Genomic DNA, 16,197 nt, shown 5'->3' with positions numbered 1-16,197 from the left:
ATCCAGTGGTCATCTGAAAGTTGAACAACAGATAAGAAACATTTGCATAATGAAAGCATTGATCAATCTTGTTACTGGTAGAGATTTCAAAGGAAATAATCAGAAAGAATTGCCCAACACTGTCTTATCAGTCTTTTCCACCTGAATGATTATAGAAGGCAAATAACTTAGAGATGGGGGAAGTTGGGGGAAATGTTCTTATTGGAACATAGCAGCACTGCCTTTTCTTCCCTCCTAGCATGGCATACAAGATCTAATTGGCCCAGTTTATTGAAGGAAAACAATATTCTTTTCTGATTGGATGTGTTCCAGGAAAATAAACTCAAGTCATTTAATGAAGAGTTGTATCTTAATGTATATTCAGTTTATCCCTTTATAGATACTGCTTTTTAGATAGAGAAGTGAGAAAGGGATAGAGAGGATCCCAATCAGGCTGTAGCCCAGCGCAGAACCTGACACGGGGCAAGATCTCACCACCCACAGACCATGACTTGAGCTGAAATCAAGTGTTGGACGCCCAACTGACTGAGCCACCCAGGTGCCCCTCTTTGATAGATATTGCAGTCAGCAGCACTTAGCACTTGCCAAATTTATTCTAGTATGCTCCTAGCCCTTGTGATGGAGATAAACATTAAGCAAAAATAAACCTGGCAGCAAACCTTAGTGAAAATGAGGGCTTGAGAGTGTACAAACATGTTTGTCTTAGTTTGTGTTAAAAAATAGACTGCCCAGATGTATCCTGGTGCAATAGAAAAGAACTTTATTATTATTATTATTTTTAAGATTTTTATTTATTCATTTGACAGAGAGACACAGCTAGAGAGGGAACACAAGCAGGGGGAGTGGGAGAGGGAGAAGCAGGCCTCCCGCGGAGCAGGGAGCCCGATGTGGGGCTTGATCCCAGGCAGATGCTTAACGACTGAACCACCCAGGTGCCCCACCATTCATGTGTCTTAAAATGATTTTGGTAATACTCCTGCTTTCAGCTGTTTTGCTTCATTTCACCTTGAACTATTTACATGTATATAAAGGAATAAAGTTCCTCTACAGCAAATAGAAATAGGAAAATCTCTGGCTGAAAGTGAGAGAGCTGGACATTTGTTTTGGCTCTGCCAGTGACTTACTGTGTTACTTTGGGAAAAATGCTTAGCCTCTCTGGCCCCTATTTTCTTCTTTTTAAAAAAAGATTTATTTTTTTATTTTAGAGAGTGAGAGAGCATGAGCAGGAAGGGAAGAGGGAGAGGGAGAGAGAATCTCAAGCAGACTCCACGTGGAGCCTGATGCGGACTCCATCCCAGGACCCTGAGATCATGACCCTGAGATCACGACCTGGGCTGAAACCAAGAGTCTGACGCTTAACCAACTGCGCCACCCAGGCCCCTGCCCTCTGTTTCCTTACCTGCAAAGATGAAAAGGCCCTCATCCAGCTGCAGCATTCTTTGATTTAGTGCTGAAGTGAGTTTTCATATAGCTGGTTGATGATTTGCTTCTCTTGCCATTTAAATAAATGCTAAATGTAGCTCCCAGATAATGCTGGTGACAAAGGACAGTGTTTTCATACTTCTGAGAAAGAAAAATGGCAAAATACAAAGTGGTGTAAAACTTGCTTTGAAGATTCATATAGTACCATTTGCTGACAAGACCAAGGAAAAGTGGCATACTTTCATTTAGTCTTAGAGACCATTCACTGTAAAACATATCCCATTTTCAGAGATGCTAAGGTGTGGAATACATTCCAGTTAACAAATGCACAGGGAACATCAAACAGGACAAACATTGTATTTTATGGCACCCTGATAACAGGATGATGTCACCTTACTGGCCCACAGACAATTATTTTAAATATTTTATGACCTCAAAATCAGTGCCATTCATTTCAATTCCAGGTCTTGCCGGGGAAGGGCTAAACTAGCATGACACACTGCTGCGTCTTAGATTTGATGAGATGTGATAGGAAGGCCCCAGGGTCAGCTCTCCTTCGCTGCAGCCTAGCGACCACCTGCAGCCTTGTCGGAACCCGAGCTGCCTAACCCAGACAGGGTCTACATCTTTATCATATGTTCCAGAGCTGCTTCTGGACAAGCCAGAAATATGGACTTGAGTGGAACTGACTAACTGGGCCCACCTCATGAAGCCGTGTTGGGACTCATTATGACTTCGGAGACATCCCATCTCAGACACAATCACTGTTTTCTCTCTCCTCCCAGGGCCTCGTGCACACTTGTGTCATAACACAGCACAGTCTTCGGTAATGGTTTCCTCTCCATTTCTCCTGCTAGAGGCCATTCAACGGCCTTGTGCTGGGGCCCAGGTGTGGTAGACAGTCTGGAATACAGTAGGCATTCAGCCATGCTTACTGGAGGAAGACAGGAAGATAGGAAAGAAGGATGGATGATGCTTTGTGGATTATAGGCGTGGTTTTTAGGTGACGCAGGCCACCACTTGTCACCAGGAAATAGGATGCAAGTGAATTTTGAATGAAGATTTAACTTTCAGGTAACAAAATTATTCAAGAAAGCACATGGGAAAATCAGTCCATTGCTTAGAGGCAGGGCTGGTTTGGGTGAAAATAGATTGTACTAGACTAAGCGCCCACCCTGAAACTCTGTAGAGAACCAGTGTCATGAAAAATCTTCTGCTGGCTGGTGCTTTGCTCTGATGCTAATATCATCTGGGCAGTCACTGCACCTCCATGTCTCAGTTTCCTCATCCACAAAATGGGAAGACTCAGAGTACCTGATTGAACCGCTGTAAGAATTCAATCACATAATGTATGTGATTAGTACAGTGCCTGGTACACAGTGAAAGGAGGAAATAAACGTCAGTTACCATTATCTGTGTATGCGTCATCAGTCGGCAAAGAGTTGAGGACCAACGGAAGTGTTTTATTGGTCTCTAATTTGGCAATTCTTTCTAGGGGTTTTTCTTAAACCAAGATTATTGCTTCCTTATTTTGTTTCCTTAACTTTCAGCTCAATATAAGTACTCCCTTACTTCAGGGTTATCATTTTTCACCTCTCAGGGATCTTCCCATCAGCTACAACTACATTTCCCCCCTTTTTCTTTTTCAGTGAATTGGCTGCTTCTTTTTGTGGATGGACAACTCAGCATTTGAAATGCATGAAGATGCAGCACAGAATGCTTTTTCTATGGGGAAGATGACCACCATCTCCAGAATGGTAAAGTGGAGATTTACACCTTGAGATTAGCTCCCCCCAAACCTTTATGCAGAGCTCAGGAAAGAATCCCTTTTTAGACCAGCTTTCCTCAAATGACCCTCTTTTGAAAGGTAGCATCTCTTGCTCTGACCATTTCTTGATTTGCTTTCTGTCTCATAAACTCTTAGCTCACATCTCTGTTAGCTCTGTAATGGTCCAACTTTCCATGAATTGTTGTTCACGGTATTAATGAATTGTTTATTGCTCAGTATAATATCCTCATACAACGTTAAACTGAGAATGTTGATCAATGATTATGCTCTACAAAATGTATCGTTTAAGAATGCTGACATACTAAAGTCTATGTTAGAGTTATTAGTAATCAAAGATATGCCTGCTCAGAGAGGAATTCAGAGGGCAGTGGACAGGAAACCATGACATTAGTACTTATGAATTCCATTTTAGTGGTCAGAGGAACAGGGCATGTTTGGTAGCTTTCAGTAATGTGGATTGTAACTCACAGAAATAATACTGTTGTTTGTAGCATTGTATTTGTAATGTGAAACCAGGAAATAGTAACACAGAAATGTATGGAAATATTGTGCTTGGAGTTGGAATAGATGTGCTTAGTAGGGTTAGTAGCTCAGACAGGTAATACACAGAAAGAGGGGGTTTAACGAAGCTATTTAAGTGAAGGAGGGAGGGAGAGAGAGGCTGAGATCTGTCAGGCCAGTTATTTACTGGTATGTTACGTTTCCCATGCTTATTACCGGTACATGTGATTACTACATATGGACATTCTAGAACTAAAAATTTCTTAGAATCTAGTCTTTATAACCTCTTTCATTTTCAGGTGAAGAGACTGGCAAATAGGGGCTAATTGGCTGCACTCGAATGCATTTTATATACAAACTTAACTGGCTACTTAATTTTCTAGTAATTTATTCTGTGCCTCAGCTTTTCATATGTTTATTGTTTTCCTTATTTATTTGAGTGTCAGCCAGGTATATGGAATACGTGTGTGTGTATGTTTGTATTTATTTACACTTATATTTACACATGTATTATTTTACTGAGTATATTTATCCTACAAAAGCATTTTTTGAGTAAAAGAAAATATAAGCCAAATTGAGAAAGGAAGCAATTATTTTTAATACATCAAGAGTAGAGAATAATGGCTTCATAATTTCCCTTAGGAGAAGAGGCAGTGGTCACTGGGGAGCGTTTTCCTGGTGTGTCTCTTGGCCTCTACCCTCACCACAGCAGTAGGAGTACTGATACTTTCCTTGGTTTGAGTCCACAACTCTCAGCAACATTCACAACTCCATCTAGGACTCGAAGCCCGGCCTCTGCAAACAGCGGTTCCCATCGTGCAAAAGGCTGTTGATCCAAAATTCCAGTTTCTTAATCATTTGCCTAAATCCAAGGTATGAATCACACATTTAGCAGAAAGAATCATCTTTTCTAACGGTGATTTCAAAACAAAGTTCCCATTGCCTGTTTACTAAGCTTTGTCCTCTCCTCATTGGAAGGAACCGGCTGTGGGCCATCTAGATGAAGGGAGGTGAGAGAGGAGAGGAAGGGTTGGGTTGATATTGGCCCCAGGCAGAGATTTTCTTTCATAGATAGCTCTGGGTCAGCCCAGAGGGGAGGCCTGGAGATAGACAAACGCAAAGCTCTCTATTCTCTTGTCAAGATAGGTGATCTTGGGGCGCCTGGGTGGCTCAGTCGTTACGCGTCTGCCTTCGGCTTGGGTCATGATCCCGGGGTCCTGGGATCGAGTCCCGCATCGGGCTCCCTGCTCCGCGGGAAGCCTGCTTCTCCCTCTCTCACTCCCCCTGCTTGTGTTCCCTCTCTCGCTGTCTCTCTCTGTCAAATAAATAAGTGGAATCTTTAAAAAAAAAAAAAAAAAGATAGGTGATCTTTTCATGTCTAACACGGATAGACTGACGGTTCTGTAGGTATTACTGCTGTCATTCCTGGAGTCTGGCGACCTAGTCTTCCTCTTCCCTTCTGGGACTTCAGTCTTCACCTCCTCACCGCTGCCTTTTCTGTTTTGCCTCCCTCTTACTCTGCAGGCCCCAGTGGCCTCCTGTTCCTCAGATGGCCTCCATGTTGACGGTTGCTTGTCTATGACGTTTCAGGTGTTTGAATTCCCTGGTGGTGCAATCCAGTGGGCCCGGTACAGGAACAATGTCAAAGACTACTCAGTGTTGAAGAAGAGGCCTTTGGCAGCAGCTTGAACAGTCAGAGATCACAGATGACCCTGGGGACTCTGAGAGTAAAAAGCAATGGCCTCCGGGCCCCTCACTGGCACTTCAGTGCTAATGAGCATGGCTGCCTTGTACAGGTATAACGAGTTTGCCTGTGTTTGGCGCCTCAGCGTTTATGCTTTGTATCCTCAAGCTATTATTTTAGTTGTTGCAAAACCTACTTAACTAAGTGGCAGACAACACCCAGGCTTTGGTGGTGTATTCAGTTAGATTAGTTAGCAGTGCTTTGAAGCATTAACCTGTTCGTTGTAATTATTCTTGGCATCACTTTGAACTTCTTTCTTCAGTATGAAGTCATTTTTCATTTGCTATTGTTAAAATAAGATCACTGTGCCATCCTTGGAGCCAAAGCTAAAACTCGTATCTCTGATCCAGTGATCAAAGAGATGGCAGCTTTCTTCTAAGGAAAAAATCAGTTTGCTGATGTTCAGCCTGGAGTCCCTGAGATCAGGCCAATTGGATGCCCTTTTGTGGTTCAGACTTCTTAGAATTGTCTGGGAGTCAAGTGAAAGAGAGCTGGAGGTGAAATGAGCGTTCTCACTGGAATTTCAAATAATTCATTAGTTCTAAAAAGTATTCCTTGTTGCATTCTGTATTCCAGATACTGGGGGAGGGGTAGTGACTAAAGGCTCATGGCACTTTCAGTTTGGTCTTACCCTGGTGATCCTATTAATAGATCAGCCAGTGTTATGTGACATATTTCTGTTGGTCTTAATAAAACTCCTTTTTAATGCAATTCATTCAGTTTTAGAATTTACAATGGGAAGAGAGATTCGAGTTTCATCTGAGACCAAATACTTCTTATTTCTTATGAGAGAACAGAGGCTCAGAAAGATTGACTTTTCTGAAGATAAACTGTAGTTGTTTGCTGGCCTGGGACAAAGTCCATGTTTTCTGACATTTTGTCTTTTTCCACATACACAGAATATGTAAAAGAGGACCGTCTCGGGGCACCTGGGTGGTGCAGTCGGTTAAGTGTCCGACTCTTGGGTTTGGCTCAGGATGTGATCTCAGGGTGGTGAGATGGAGCCCTGTGTCAGGCTCCGTGCTCAGTGTGGATTCTCTTTCCCTCTCCCTTGCCCCCCCACCCCACTGCTCTGTCTTTCTCTCTCTCTCTCAAATAAATAAATAAATCTTAAAAAAAGAACAAAAGAGGACAGTCTCCAGAAGGTTGGATTCCAGGGCTCTCGCTGAGTAGTAGGAAGAAGGAAAGGCAGGTAAGGGGAAGGGGACCCTTAATAGCAAACCCCAAGTAGGGAACTTAGTCTGGAGCATGTTCTAGTAGATAACAGGCCTGGAATCCAGCTCAGTCTGGGGAGCAGTTCTGGAAGTCCAGAGAGAGTTTATAATCTGATCTTCTAAATGTGAGCTAGAAGGTGGTCAAAAGGTACTAACTTCCAGTTATAAAATAAATCAATCATGGGATGTAATATACAGCATGGTGACTATAGTTAATAATACTGTATCGTGAATTTGAAAGTTGCTAAGAGAGTAGATCTTGAAAGTTCCCATCATAAGAAAAAATTCTAGCGAGGGCGATGGATGTTAAAACTAGACTGGTGGTGATCATTTCACAATATATACAAGTATCAAATCTTTATGTTGTATGCCTGAAACTGATAGAATGTTGTGAGTCAATTATATCTTATTTACAAAAACATAAAAAAATTCTATAAAGGAAATAAATGTGGCTAGAATATTGTTTAGGTCCCAGGAAAATTGTAGGATCACTCACACACGTGGTAAGGAACCAGTCAATAGGATGTGACGGAAGTCTCTCTACTGCATACTCACCCAGGGATATTGCTTTTGTTTCTGAGTATCTTCATGAAAGCCTTGGAAGGAGTGGCCCCAAGAGGAGTGGGGCAGCTGGGGCGGCCAGTGTGCATGGCCCTGCAGTTCATGTCCCACTGTGCTGGCTCTGCTGTCCGTTTGGAGTAGTTGGTACCTTCATATGAATAGATACACACTTTTGCTGTTCTCTGCCTGGGTACTTGGAGAGAGCTCTTCAGGTTCATCTCCCCCTGTATCTTTAATACCCATCTGGAACTGAGTTGTACACGTCTGTGTAGACACAACAAAGACTTCTTGTGCATGCTTCCCTAATGACCGACTCTGGAAGAAATATTACCTTTTCTATTTACTTTACAGAATAATACTACAGAAATGATTAGAGAATGAGAAAAAGAATTCTGTATAAGTGGAATCAAAGTACGGTGTAGTATGGATTAAAAGTGTAGACTTCCCCCCAGCCTCTGGCAACCACCATTCTAGTCTCTACTTCTAGATATTTTGACGAGAGAATTAAGTTTCAGGGTTCTTCATTGTGTCTATCATTAACAATACTGTATCGAACACTTAAACATTGAAGAGGGTCGGTCTCATGTTAAATGTTCTTACACAATTAAAAAAAGTGTGGACTTTGGATTTGGAGCTTAGGTCCAAATCCCAGCTTTGCCATTGACTAGCAGAGTAACCTTGGGAAAATTGAATATTCTCTCCAGATTCAGTTTCTCATCTATAAAATGAGGGTAATAATAGTACTTGCTTCATAGGGTTGATACAAGGGATGATTGAGTTAAGTCAGGTAAAGTGCTTAGAAGAATATCTGGACACGCAGTAAAAGCACCATGTTATTACTTTTAGTGTTGTTATTAAAACTGGATGCAGACTTTTTGTCTAGAAAATAATTTGCATCCATATACATACACATGGAAACATGGACATACACAAACATGTATGTCAGTGTGACCACCTGTGAACACACACTCATGTGCTTGTAGTCTTTTCAAACTCTATTTTTTGTTTTTGTTTTGTTTGTTTGTTTGTTTTTTAAGATTTGATTTATTTATTTGCCAGAGAGAGAAAGAGAGAGAGAGTGCAAGAGAGCTTGAGAATACAAGCAGGGGGAGCACCAGGCAGAAGGAGAAGCAGGCTCCCCGCTGAGCAGGAAGCCCGACGCGGGGCTCGATCCCAGGACCCTGGGATCATGACCTGAGCCGAAGGCAGATGCTTGACCGACTGAGCCACCCAGACGCCCCAGTCTTTTCAAACTCTAAAGGATGAACTTAGAACTCTAAATTCTCAATGGGGGTGATATTGCCCCCTGGGTGGGGGGGTAAAAACTGGTCCTTAGAAGGCAACAACGCCCTACTTTTTTATGTACAAAGCACAGATATGCATGTGGTACATAAGCACTATGTATGCACGGTATACCCAGATTTACAATACATCTGCAGTGTTAACATGTCATAGGATGGTGATTAGTAAAAAAAGACTAAAATGGTACCTTATAAGAGATGTAATGAGAAAAGTTTGAGAAACATTGCTCTAAAGTGATGTTGTATGTGTTTTCTGTTGACGTTTCAGGGCTCGGCATGGATTGGCGTGGTTGATGATGGTGGTGTAGTTACCACATACAATGTTACAGCTGGCCAAGTGATCTTCTTCCCTAAAAATACTCTCCACTGGATAAAGAATGTGGGGAATGAAGACTGCTTTTTCTTGCTCTTCTTTTCCACACATGATGAACTTCAGACCCTGGATGTTGATGATGTATTTTTTTCTGTACCTGAAGACATTGCTTCCAGGTCACTTAAGGTCTGTATCGCTACGGAACACAAGTCCCTCCTTGAGGGTTTGCATTACATAGGCACAAAGAAAGCGTGAGTATTTGTGTTTCTAGGGTAGCAGTCAGTAGGGCAAGAGTTGGGTAATGAGCTCAAGAACATAACTTGTATTCCTACTAAAGATATACAACTTGTTGAAATTGACTTAGCTTTTACTTTCCTTTATGAAGGACTTCTACAGGAAACTATAATGAATTGGTAGAAAAGTTTTGATAGAGGTAATAAAAATTACTATAATTTACATCTCTGAAAAGATGCAAGCTCGGGGTGCCTGGGTGGCTCAGTCAGTTAAGCGGCTGCCTTCAGCTCAGGTCATGGTCCCAGGGTCCTGGGATCGAGTCCCACATTGAGCTCCCTGCTCTGCGGGAAGCCTGCTTCTCGCTCTCCCACTCCCCCTGCTTGTGTTCCCTCTCTCGCTGTGTCTCTGTCAAATAAATAAAATCTTTAAAAAAAAAAAAGACGTAAGCTCATTCAGGGAGAAGTTTGCTACAGATGACATAATTGTGTTCTCCTAGTCTAATGCAGAGAAGCCTATTGTTTTCCTGAAGGAAAGCTGCTTTTGGTCTCTATAAGTAGTTCTATTATCATGGAGGGACTGCTCCTAGAGCTGGGTGTAGAGGGAGAGGGCCAGATGCAGATGCTGACAATACAAATGGGTGATCAGAAGAATTGGTGGTGGCCCGTGAGTGGCAACTGGAAGGAGTTCTGTGGCAAATTTAGAAATCTATCTAGGGAGGTTTTGAGATTTACCTCGCAGCAGATCCTGATCTAATGTTATAGGGAGAAGTGGAAAAAATGAGTCATTAGGAGAATTTTGGTAAATATGAGAACCGCTGTATATTTTTGTAAGAGTTATAATGATTATAAAATATCAACACATTTAAAGCCAAAATGCATTGATAACTTGGGAGGATTTTCATGAATATCACAAGCCTCAGGCTGGTTGAGGTCAGCTCCTTTGACTGGACCACTGAAAACCACAATGTTACCCTATCCTTAGCTATCTACCCTTCTATTACTAAAATTTGTAGAATGTTTCACAAATATCTTATATGATTTCTTATGTGTTTCAGCCTGAAGGTGGAATTAATTTCATTAGAACATTCCAGAAGCAAAAAGAGGATCAGGCGGTCAATCTTCCTCCCAACTTGGCAGAACTGGTTATAAATCCTAGTTATGTACAGTCTCCAGACAGTCTTGTGTGGAAATATTTTTATGACCTTAAAGGTATAGTATGTTATTTTGCAAAACCTTTATAGTTAAGTATTTATCTATGTGATTATATAGGTGTTGGATTGAGATGTAATGTGTTTTTTTTTATAGTGAGTCACAGTCAAGATGAGTTTGAAAAAACACATTTCTCTAAAGAATAGGAAATGAGAGAAAAGGAATGGAAGCAAAGGAGAATGCTGTAGAAGATTTCAAAGTATGAGGGGTGTGTGTTGGGGCCAGGGGTGCCTCAGGAGAAGAGGCTGATGAGAGAGGAGGGTCCAAGAATGCAGGTTTTAGAAGCCATGCTGATGAGTTTATACTTTATTTTGATGGGAGCAATTAAGGGATTTTAAATAGGAGATTTTAAATTAAGTTTTAAAGTTTAAATTAGGTTTTGCATTTATTTATTTATTTATTTATTTATTTATTTATTTATTTATTTAAAGATTTTATTTGTCAGAGAGAGAGACAGCACAAGCAGGGGGAAGGGGAGAGGGAGAAGCAGGCTTCCCACCCAGCAGGGAACCCGATGTGGGACCCTGGGATCATGACCCGAGCCGAAGGGAGCTGCTTAACTGACTGAGCCACCCAGATGTCCCTGTATTTATTTTTAAAAGTTATTTTATTTATTTTATTGAAGTTAATTGACATAAAACATTAACTTTAGGTGTTCAACATAATGATCCAGTATTACTGTGAAAAGATCACTACAATAAGTCTAGTTAGCATCCATCACCATACATAGTTACAGAATTTTTTTTCTTGTAATGAGAACTTTTAAGATCTTAGCAACTTTCAAATATGCAGTACAATATTATTAACTGTAGTTACCATACTATACATTACATCCCCATGACTTATTTATTTTATAACTAGAAGTCTGTACCTTTTGACTCCTTTCACCACCTACTTTGCGGACACCTTACTCTCTGCCAATCTGTTCTCTGTATTTATGAGCTTGTTTTTTGTTTTTAGATTCCACATATAAATGAGATCATATGGTATTTATCTTTCTCTGTCTGACTTATTTCCCTTAGCATAATGCCCTCAAGGTTCATCCATGTTGTCCCAAAAGGCAAGATCTCATCCTTTGTTATGGCTAGATAATATTCCATTGTATGTATATACCACATTTTCTTTAACCATTTATCCATTGATGGACGCTTATGTTGTTTCCATATCTTGGCTATTGTAAATCATGCTGCAATGAATATGGGGGTGCAGATATCTTTTTAAGTTAGTGTTAGTTTTTTGAAGTGATGGCTGATCTAGCTGAATTGTGGATTGGAAGAGGAGAGATGAGAGGCAAGGAGATGAGTCAGGGGGCTCTTGAAGACCCTCAAGTGAGGGATGATGGTGGCCTGCACTATGGTAGTTTTGAGAGGGAGAAGATTGTTATGAAGCAGGAGAATTTAAAAGAGGTAGGACTGATGGGACTGACCTACCTTAAAGAGGTAGGACTAAAGATTGACATGTAGAATGATAGAATGACTCTCAAGTTTTCTAGCAAGGTCCCCTGGATTGAATAGTCTGTGTTAAAGAGGTCACTCTATGTTAGAAATTTCAGAACTTGGAAGGTAAGACAGTATGTGACCGTATGAGGTCAGTATCTTAGGGGCATGTAGGATCTGGTGGCAGTGATTCCTACCACATGTTTCCTGGGACTGCAGAAGAGCTGATGTACCTTAGTGGGACTACATTTGGCTCTCCTTCTGTAGGACCATTTTGAATGAAGTATTTTATTTTGTTTTTTAAATTTCCTCTGACTCAGGTTCAAAAGAATATCAATTTCCAGGAGGAGTAATACAACTGGCACAATACTGGAAAAATGGAAGTGAACTAAGCAACCATGAAAAAATTTTTAGTGAATTCCTGAATCAGGTAATTGAGGAAAAAAAAATTTTTTTTTAAGATTTTATTTATTTATTTGACAGAGAGAGACAGTGAGAGAGGGAACACAAGCAGGGGAAATGGGAGAGGGAGAAACGGGCTCCCCGCTGAGCAAGGGAGCCTGATTTGGGGCTCAATCCCAGGAGCCCAGGATCATGACCTGAGCCGAAGACAGATGCTTAACCAACTGAGCCACCCAGGAGCCCCGAGAAAAAAATTTTTTTGATGATTATTAAGATTGATGAAATATAAGATTTAGATTGGATTCAGCCTTCTTTTGGGAAAAAGGAAAAGGAAAAATCTAGTCAAACATTACTTGATTTGATTAATGGAAACTATTAATTGAGGCCACAGTGTGGATTTGGGAGCTTAACTTCTTGGCATGGATGGTTACATTAATGAAAAGACTGGATGCTTGTGAGATTTCTCTTTCACTTGTTTTTAAATGCCCAACTGGCTGCCTTGCATAATGACTAAGAATGCAACGGTGGCATCAGATTCCCTGATTCCAATCCCACGTCCGCCACTGTCCGACCCTAAGTAAATTACTCAGCCAATCTAGATTTCAAATTCATCACCTGCAAAAAAGGGGGGGAATAAGACTACCAACCTTACAAGATTGTTATAAGGAACAAGAGATATAATAAATATAAGGGATAAAAAAAATTGTATGTTCTCAGTGAGGGCTGCAGAAAGATAAGTTATAATTAGGATTATGTGAATGGTTAAGTTGCTGAGTAGGATGTTTGCTAAATAACTGGATTTATTTCTTTTTCCTTTTTCAAGCATCAGAATGCTCTCACTTTGAGTACACTCAGAATTTATAACAATGGATTACGACAGCCACATTTTCATTTCAATGCAAATGAAATGGGATATGTAATAAGCGGATGTGCAAAGGTAATTTCTCCACAAACAGCTTTTTGAACTTTCCTTTTTAATGCAGAAAGAAGCAAACAGGAGGTTTTTCTTTGTTTTGGTTCAGTTATTGGTAACATTGAAAGACTTGGTGTTAATGGCTTTCTGGATACAGTTTCCACAGAAAATACCATGCAGGCCATGCTAGATAGCTTCTAACTTTGCTATTAGCATGAGAAATGGCTAAGACCATGTTAGAAATGATAAAGAAGTTATCACATAGGGTGAAGTGTTTGAAACATTTTACATTTTCAGAGTTTCACATTTTTAGGTAATGCAAGGTTTAATGTGTTGCCCTTTGGGGACTGTGACATCACTGTTGGACCCTCAGTGTAATGTGAGTGGGGGTGGCTGGGGAGGTGTGGAGTGTCAGTAGGGTGACCACGTATCCCTGTTTATGCAGGATCCTTCTGATGTACACTTGTCTTGGTGACAAGAAAAGCCACACTGAATAGCACGTTATGGTAGTGACTTGACCACAGTTCTTCTGGACTTTCACGGGGCTCCCTGGGCAAATCTCCAGTGGTCTACCCAGGTCAAATGAACTACTAGTTTTTCCCCATCTCCATCCTGACAGAAAGAACCAAACCAGACTGACTTGCGCATGTTAGGTCATGCATAGCAAAAGTTTTGTTTTATGTTTTTAGAGGCGAAGGCTTGAATACACTGGAAAAGGGCACTGCAGTCACTCCCAAATTACGTTTCAAGGATAAGATTTTATTTTTGGTGTGCTTGTGTGCTCATGGGTGTGCATTTGTGTGCACATTTTGTTTCTGATCCCTTTAAGGGGGACTATTAGGATGCTGCTGTCCTGGAAGGCTGAATTTCCTGGAGCAAGTCAAAAGGAGGGCATGAGGGCAATAAAACAGTGGGATGTAAGCCTTCTGCCTGATTAGGGAATTTATGATCCTTAATTAGAACATAGTGATTGATGCTGTTTTTGCATGATGTTCCACAGTATTGAACTCACTAATGCATTTTGAGGAACATTTCTGAAATAGAGTGTCTTTTGACTTCTGTGGGGCTATGTCTCAGAAACAGAAGATTTTATGTAAAAGATGGCCTCTATTTTCTGCTATTTACCCTCACTAAGAAGTCCTTTTATAATTATATGTTTTTATTCATCTGTTCTTCACTATTAATACATCTTTTTTTTTTAAGATTTTATTTATTTATTTGACAGAGAGAGACACAGCGAGAGAGGGAACACAAGCAAGGGGAGTGTGAGAGGGAGAAGCAGGCTTCCTGCGGAGCAGGGAGCCTGATGTGGGGCTCGATCCCAGGACCTGGGATCATGACCTGAGCCGAAGGCAGATGCTTAATGACTGAGCCACCCAGGCGCCCCTATTAATACATCTTCTTAATAAATATTTAATTTTATTTGCTTAACTTCAACATAGTTTTTCCCCCTCCCTCTTTAGGTGGGCATTATTAATACTCAGGGTATCATAGAGTTTGATGTTCACATCGGAGATGTGGTATTTTTCCCCACTGGAACCCAACATTACATTAAGAGCTCATGTGATGAGGATTTGCTTTGCCTTCTTGCCTTCAGCACCAGAGACCAGGTGAGTATAAGACAGTCTTAGAGAGATTGCTGAGGGCCTCGGATGTGCAGAATATCCTGCTAAGCAAGGTATCTGGACCACAGGAGGCCCTCAGTAAATGTGAGCTGAGTGAATAAATGAATGAACTGGCAGAATCTATGTGTGAAGAGAAGGAGAATCAAATAATCTTATTTGGTTATAAAGGGATCGAATATATCACATTCTCTCCTAATTCCCCAAGTTCCAAACCAACTGAGAAACACATACGCATAGACACATTGAGAGACAGAAACACACAGTGAGACAGATCCAGAGGGGCAAATTGAGACAGGCTGACTGAGAAAGAGAGTTAATGTCAGAGAGGAAAGAGCGTGACAGAGAGAGGGAACAAGGACAGATGGTCAGACCCAGCCGACTGGATAGCCTGGCCAGACAGGCAGAGATTATCAACCCCGTGGAGGGAGGCCTGTGTCTGACTGTGGAGTAGGAGGACAGCGAGGTTTGCCTCTGTCATGTGCCACTGGGCATGGAGCTCTGAGAAGCCCTTTTGTTACTAGTCCCTGCACACAGGAAAACAGAGGGTCTTCACTCATCAAAGAGAACTCCCTTTCAGTAGGATAGACGTCCCTTCCAAAGAAAGTTTCCGATGCCTCAGCACCTCTAGCCATCAATCAGACTTTCCTTATTCTCAGAATTGAAAAGGTGAGCCCCCCGTGGCAAGGGAAGACAGGCATACGAGGTGACCGTTCGCAGGAATTTGTAGCGGCCATAAAGTTACACAGCCAAGTACCTTGCTGGCTTGCAAGTGCCTCGATGACCGTAAGATCTGTGTAGGAATCTGAGTACTTTGGTGCTGATACATCTTGTTTTGGTTTCCACTGACAGTTGCAAACCCTTGACATGGACGATTATCTCCGGGCCACAGCAGACCACATCCTGGCCCAACTTTTCTTCAAGAAGCAAAGTGAGTTTAAGAAGATCCCCAAATTCAAGGAGGACCAGGCAATCAACCTGCCGTAGATTTGCCGATGAGTTCATATTTATTTTTCCTTCTTCATTTGTTACTATTGTTTTTAAAGAAGGGCCACTTGGCTAATGAACCTGGAGCTCTTTACAGAGTAGAAGTGGGAAAGCAGGTGCAAAACAGCCCTGAGCACATTTAGCTGACAGTGATGATAGGCAGCGTATGCATTTCAGTATCTTCTGTGTAGATTAGTAGATCTATGGAGGAGACCCAATAAATTAATGTATTTTTGTATTGATTTTAGTGTATGTGTATATATTTGTTTATTTTCCTTTTGTTACTTCAAATTTTGTTACTCTAAATGAAAAGTCATTCTTTTTATGCATATCAGTAAATCTTACTACCATGCGTGTATTTTTGTCATTCATCACTGTGAAGGGAAGTCAGCCTATGTATGCACGTATTGAGGCGCTGGAATCCGGGTCCCTCAAACTTTGTCTGGAGAGTTCAGTATAGAACCTGAGGCAGGTGATTCCTAACCCTTTTGTTGGTATGAAGTAACTTTTTACAATGGTAAAATTTTCAAGGACTCACTCATTTTACTGG

General features: G+C 41.2%; 1 protein-coding gene across 1 annotated transcript; it reads left to right on the top strand.

Moving 5' to 3' along the window:
- Nucleotides 1–3,095: 3,095 nt before the first annotated feature.
- LOC116643650 lies at nt 3,096–15,750 on the top strand. Its single transcript, XM_032422567.1, is given in 10 exon segments — nt 3,096–3,179; nt 4,355–4,585; nt 5,303–5,363; nt 5,366–5,508; nt 8,801–9,031; nt 10,134–10,287; nt 12,044–12,153; nt 12,949–13,062; nt 14,502–14,648; nt 15,513–15,750. Coding segments are annotated over 10 exon segments (1,410 nt in total). The 3' UTR covers nt 15,648–15,750.
- The last annotated feature ends 447 nt before the right edge of the window (nt 15,751–16,197 follow it).

This window comes from Phoca vitulina, unplaced genomic scaffold (assembly GCF_004348235.1).
Source record: "Phoca vitulina isolate PV1807 unplaced genomic scaffold, GSC_HSeal_1.0 scaffold27, whole genome shotgun sequence".
Classification (NCBI taxonomy): domain Eukaryota; kingdom Metazoa; phylum Chordata; class Mammalia; order Carnivora; family Phocidae; genus Phoca; species Phoca vitulina.
Note: the sequence above shows the minus strand (reverse complement) of the source record. Positions and strands in the feature narration are given on the sequence as shown.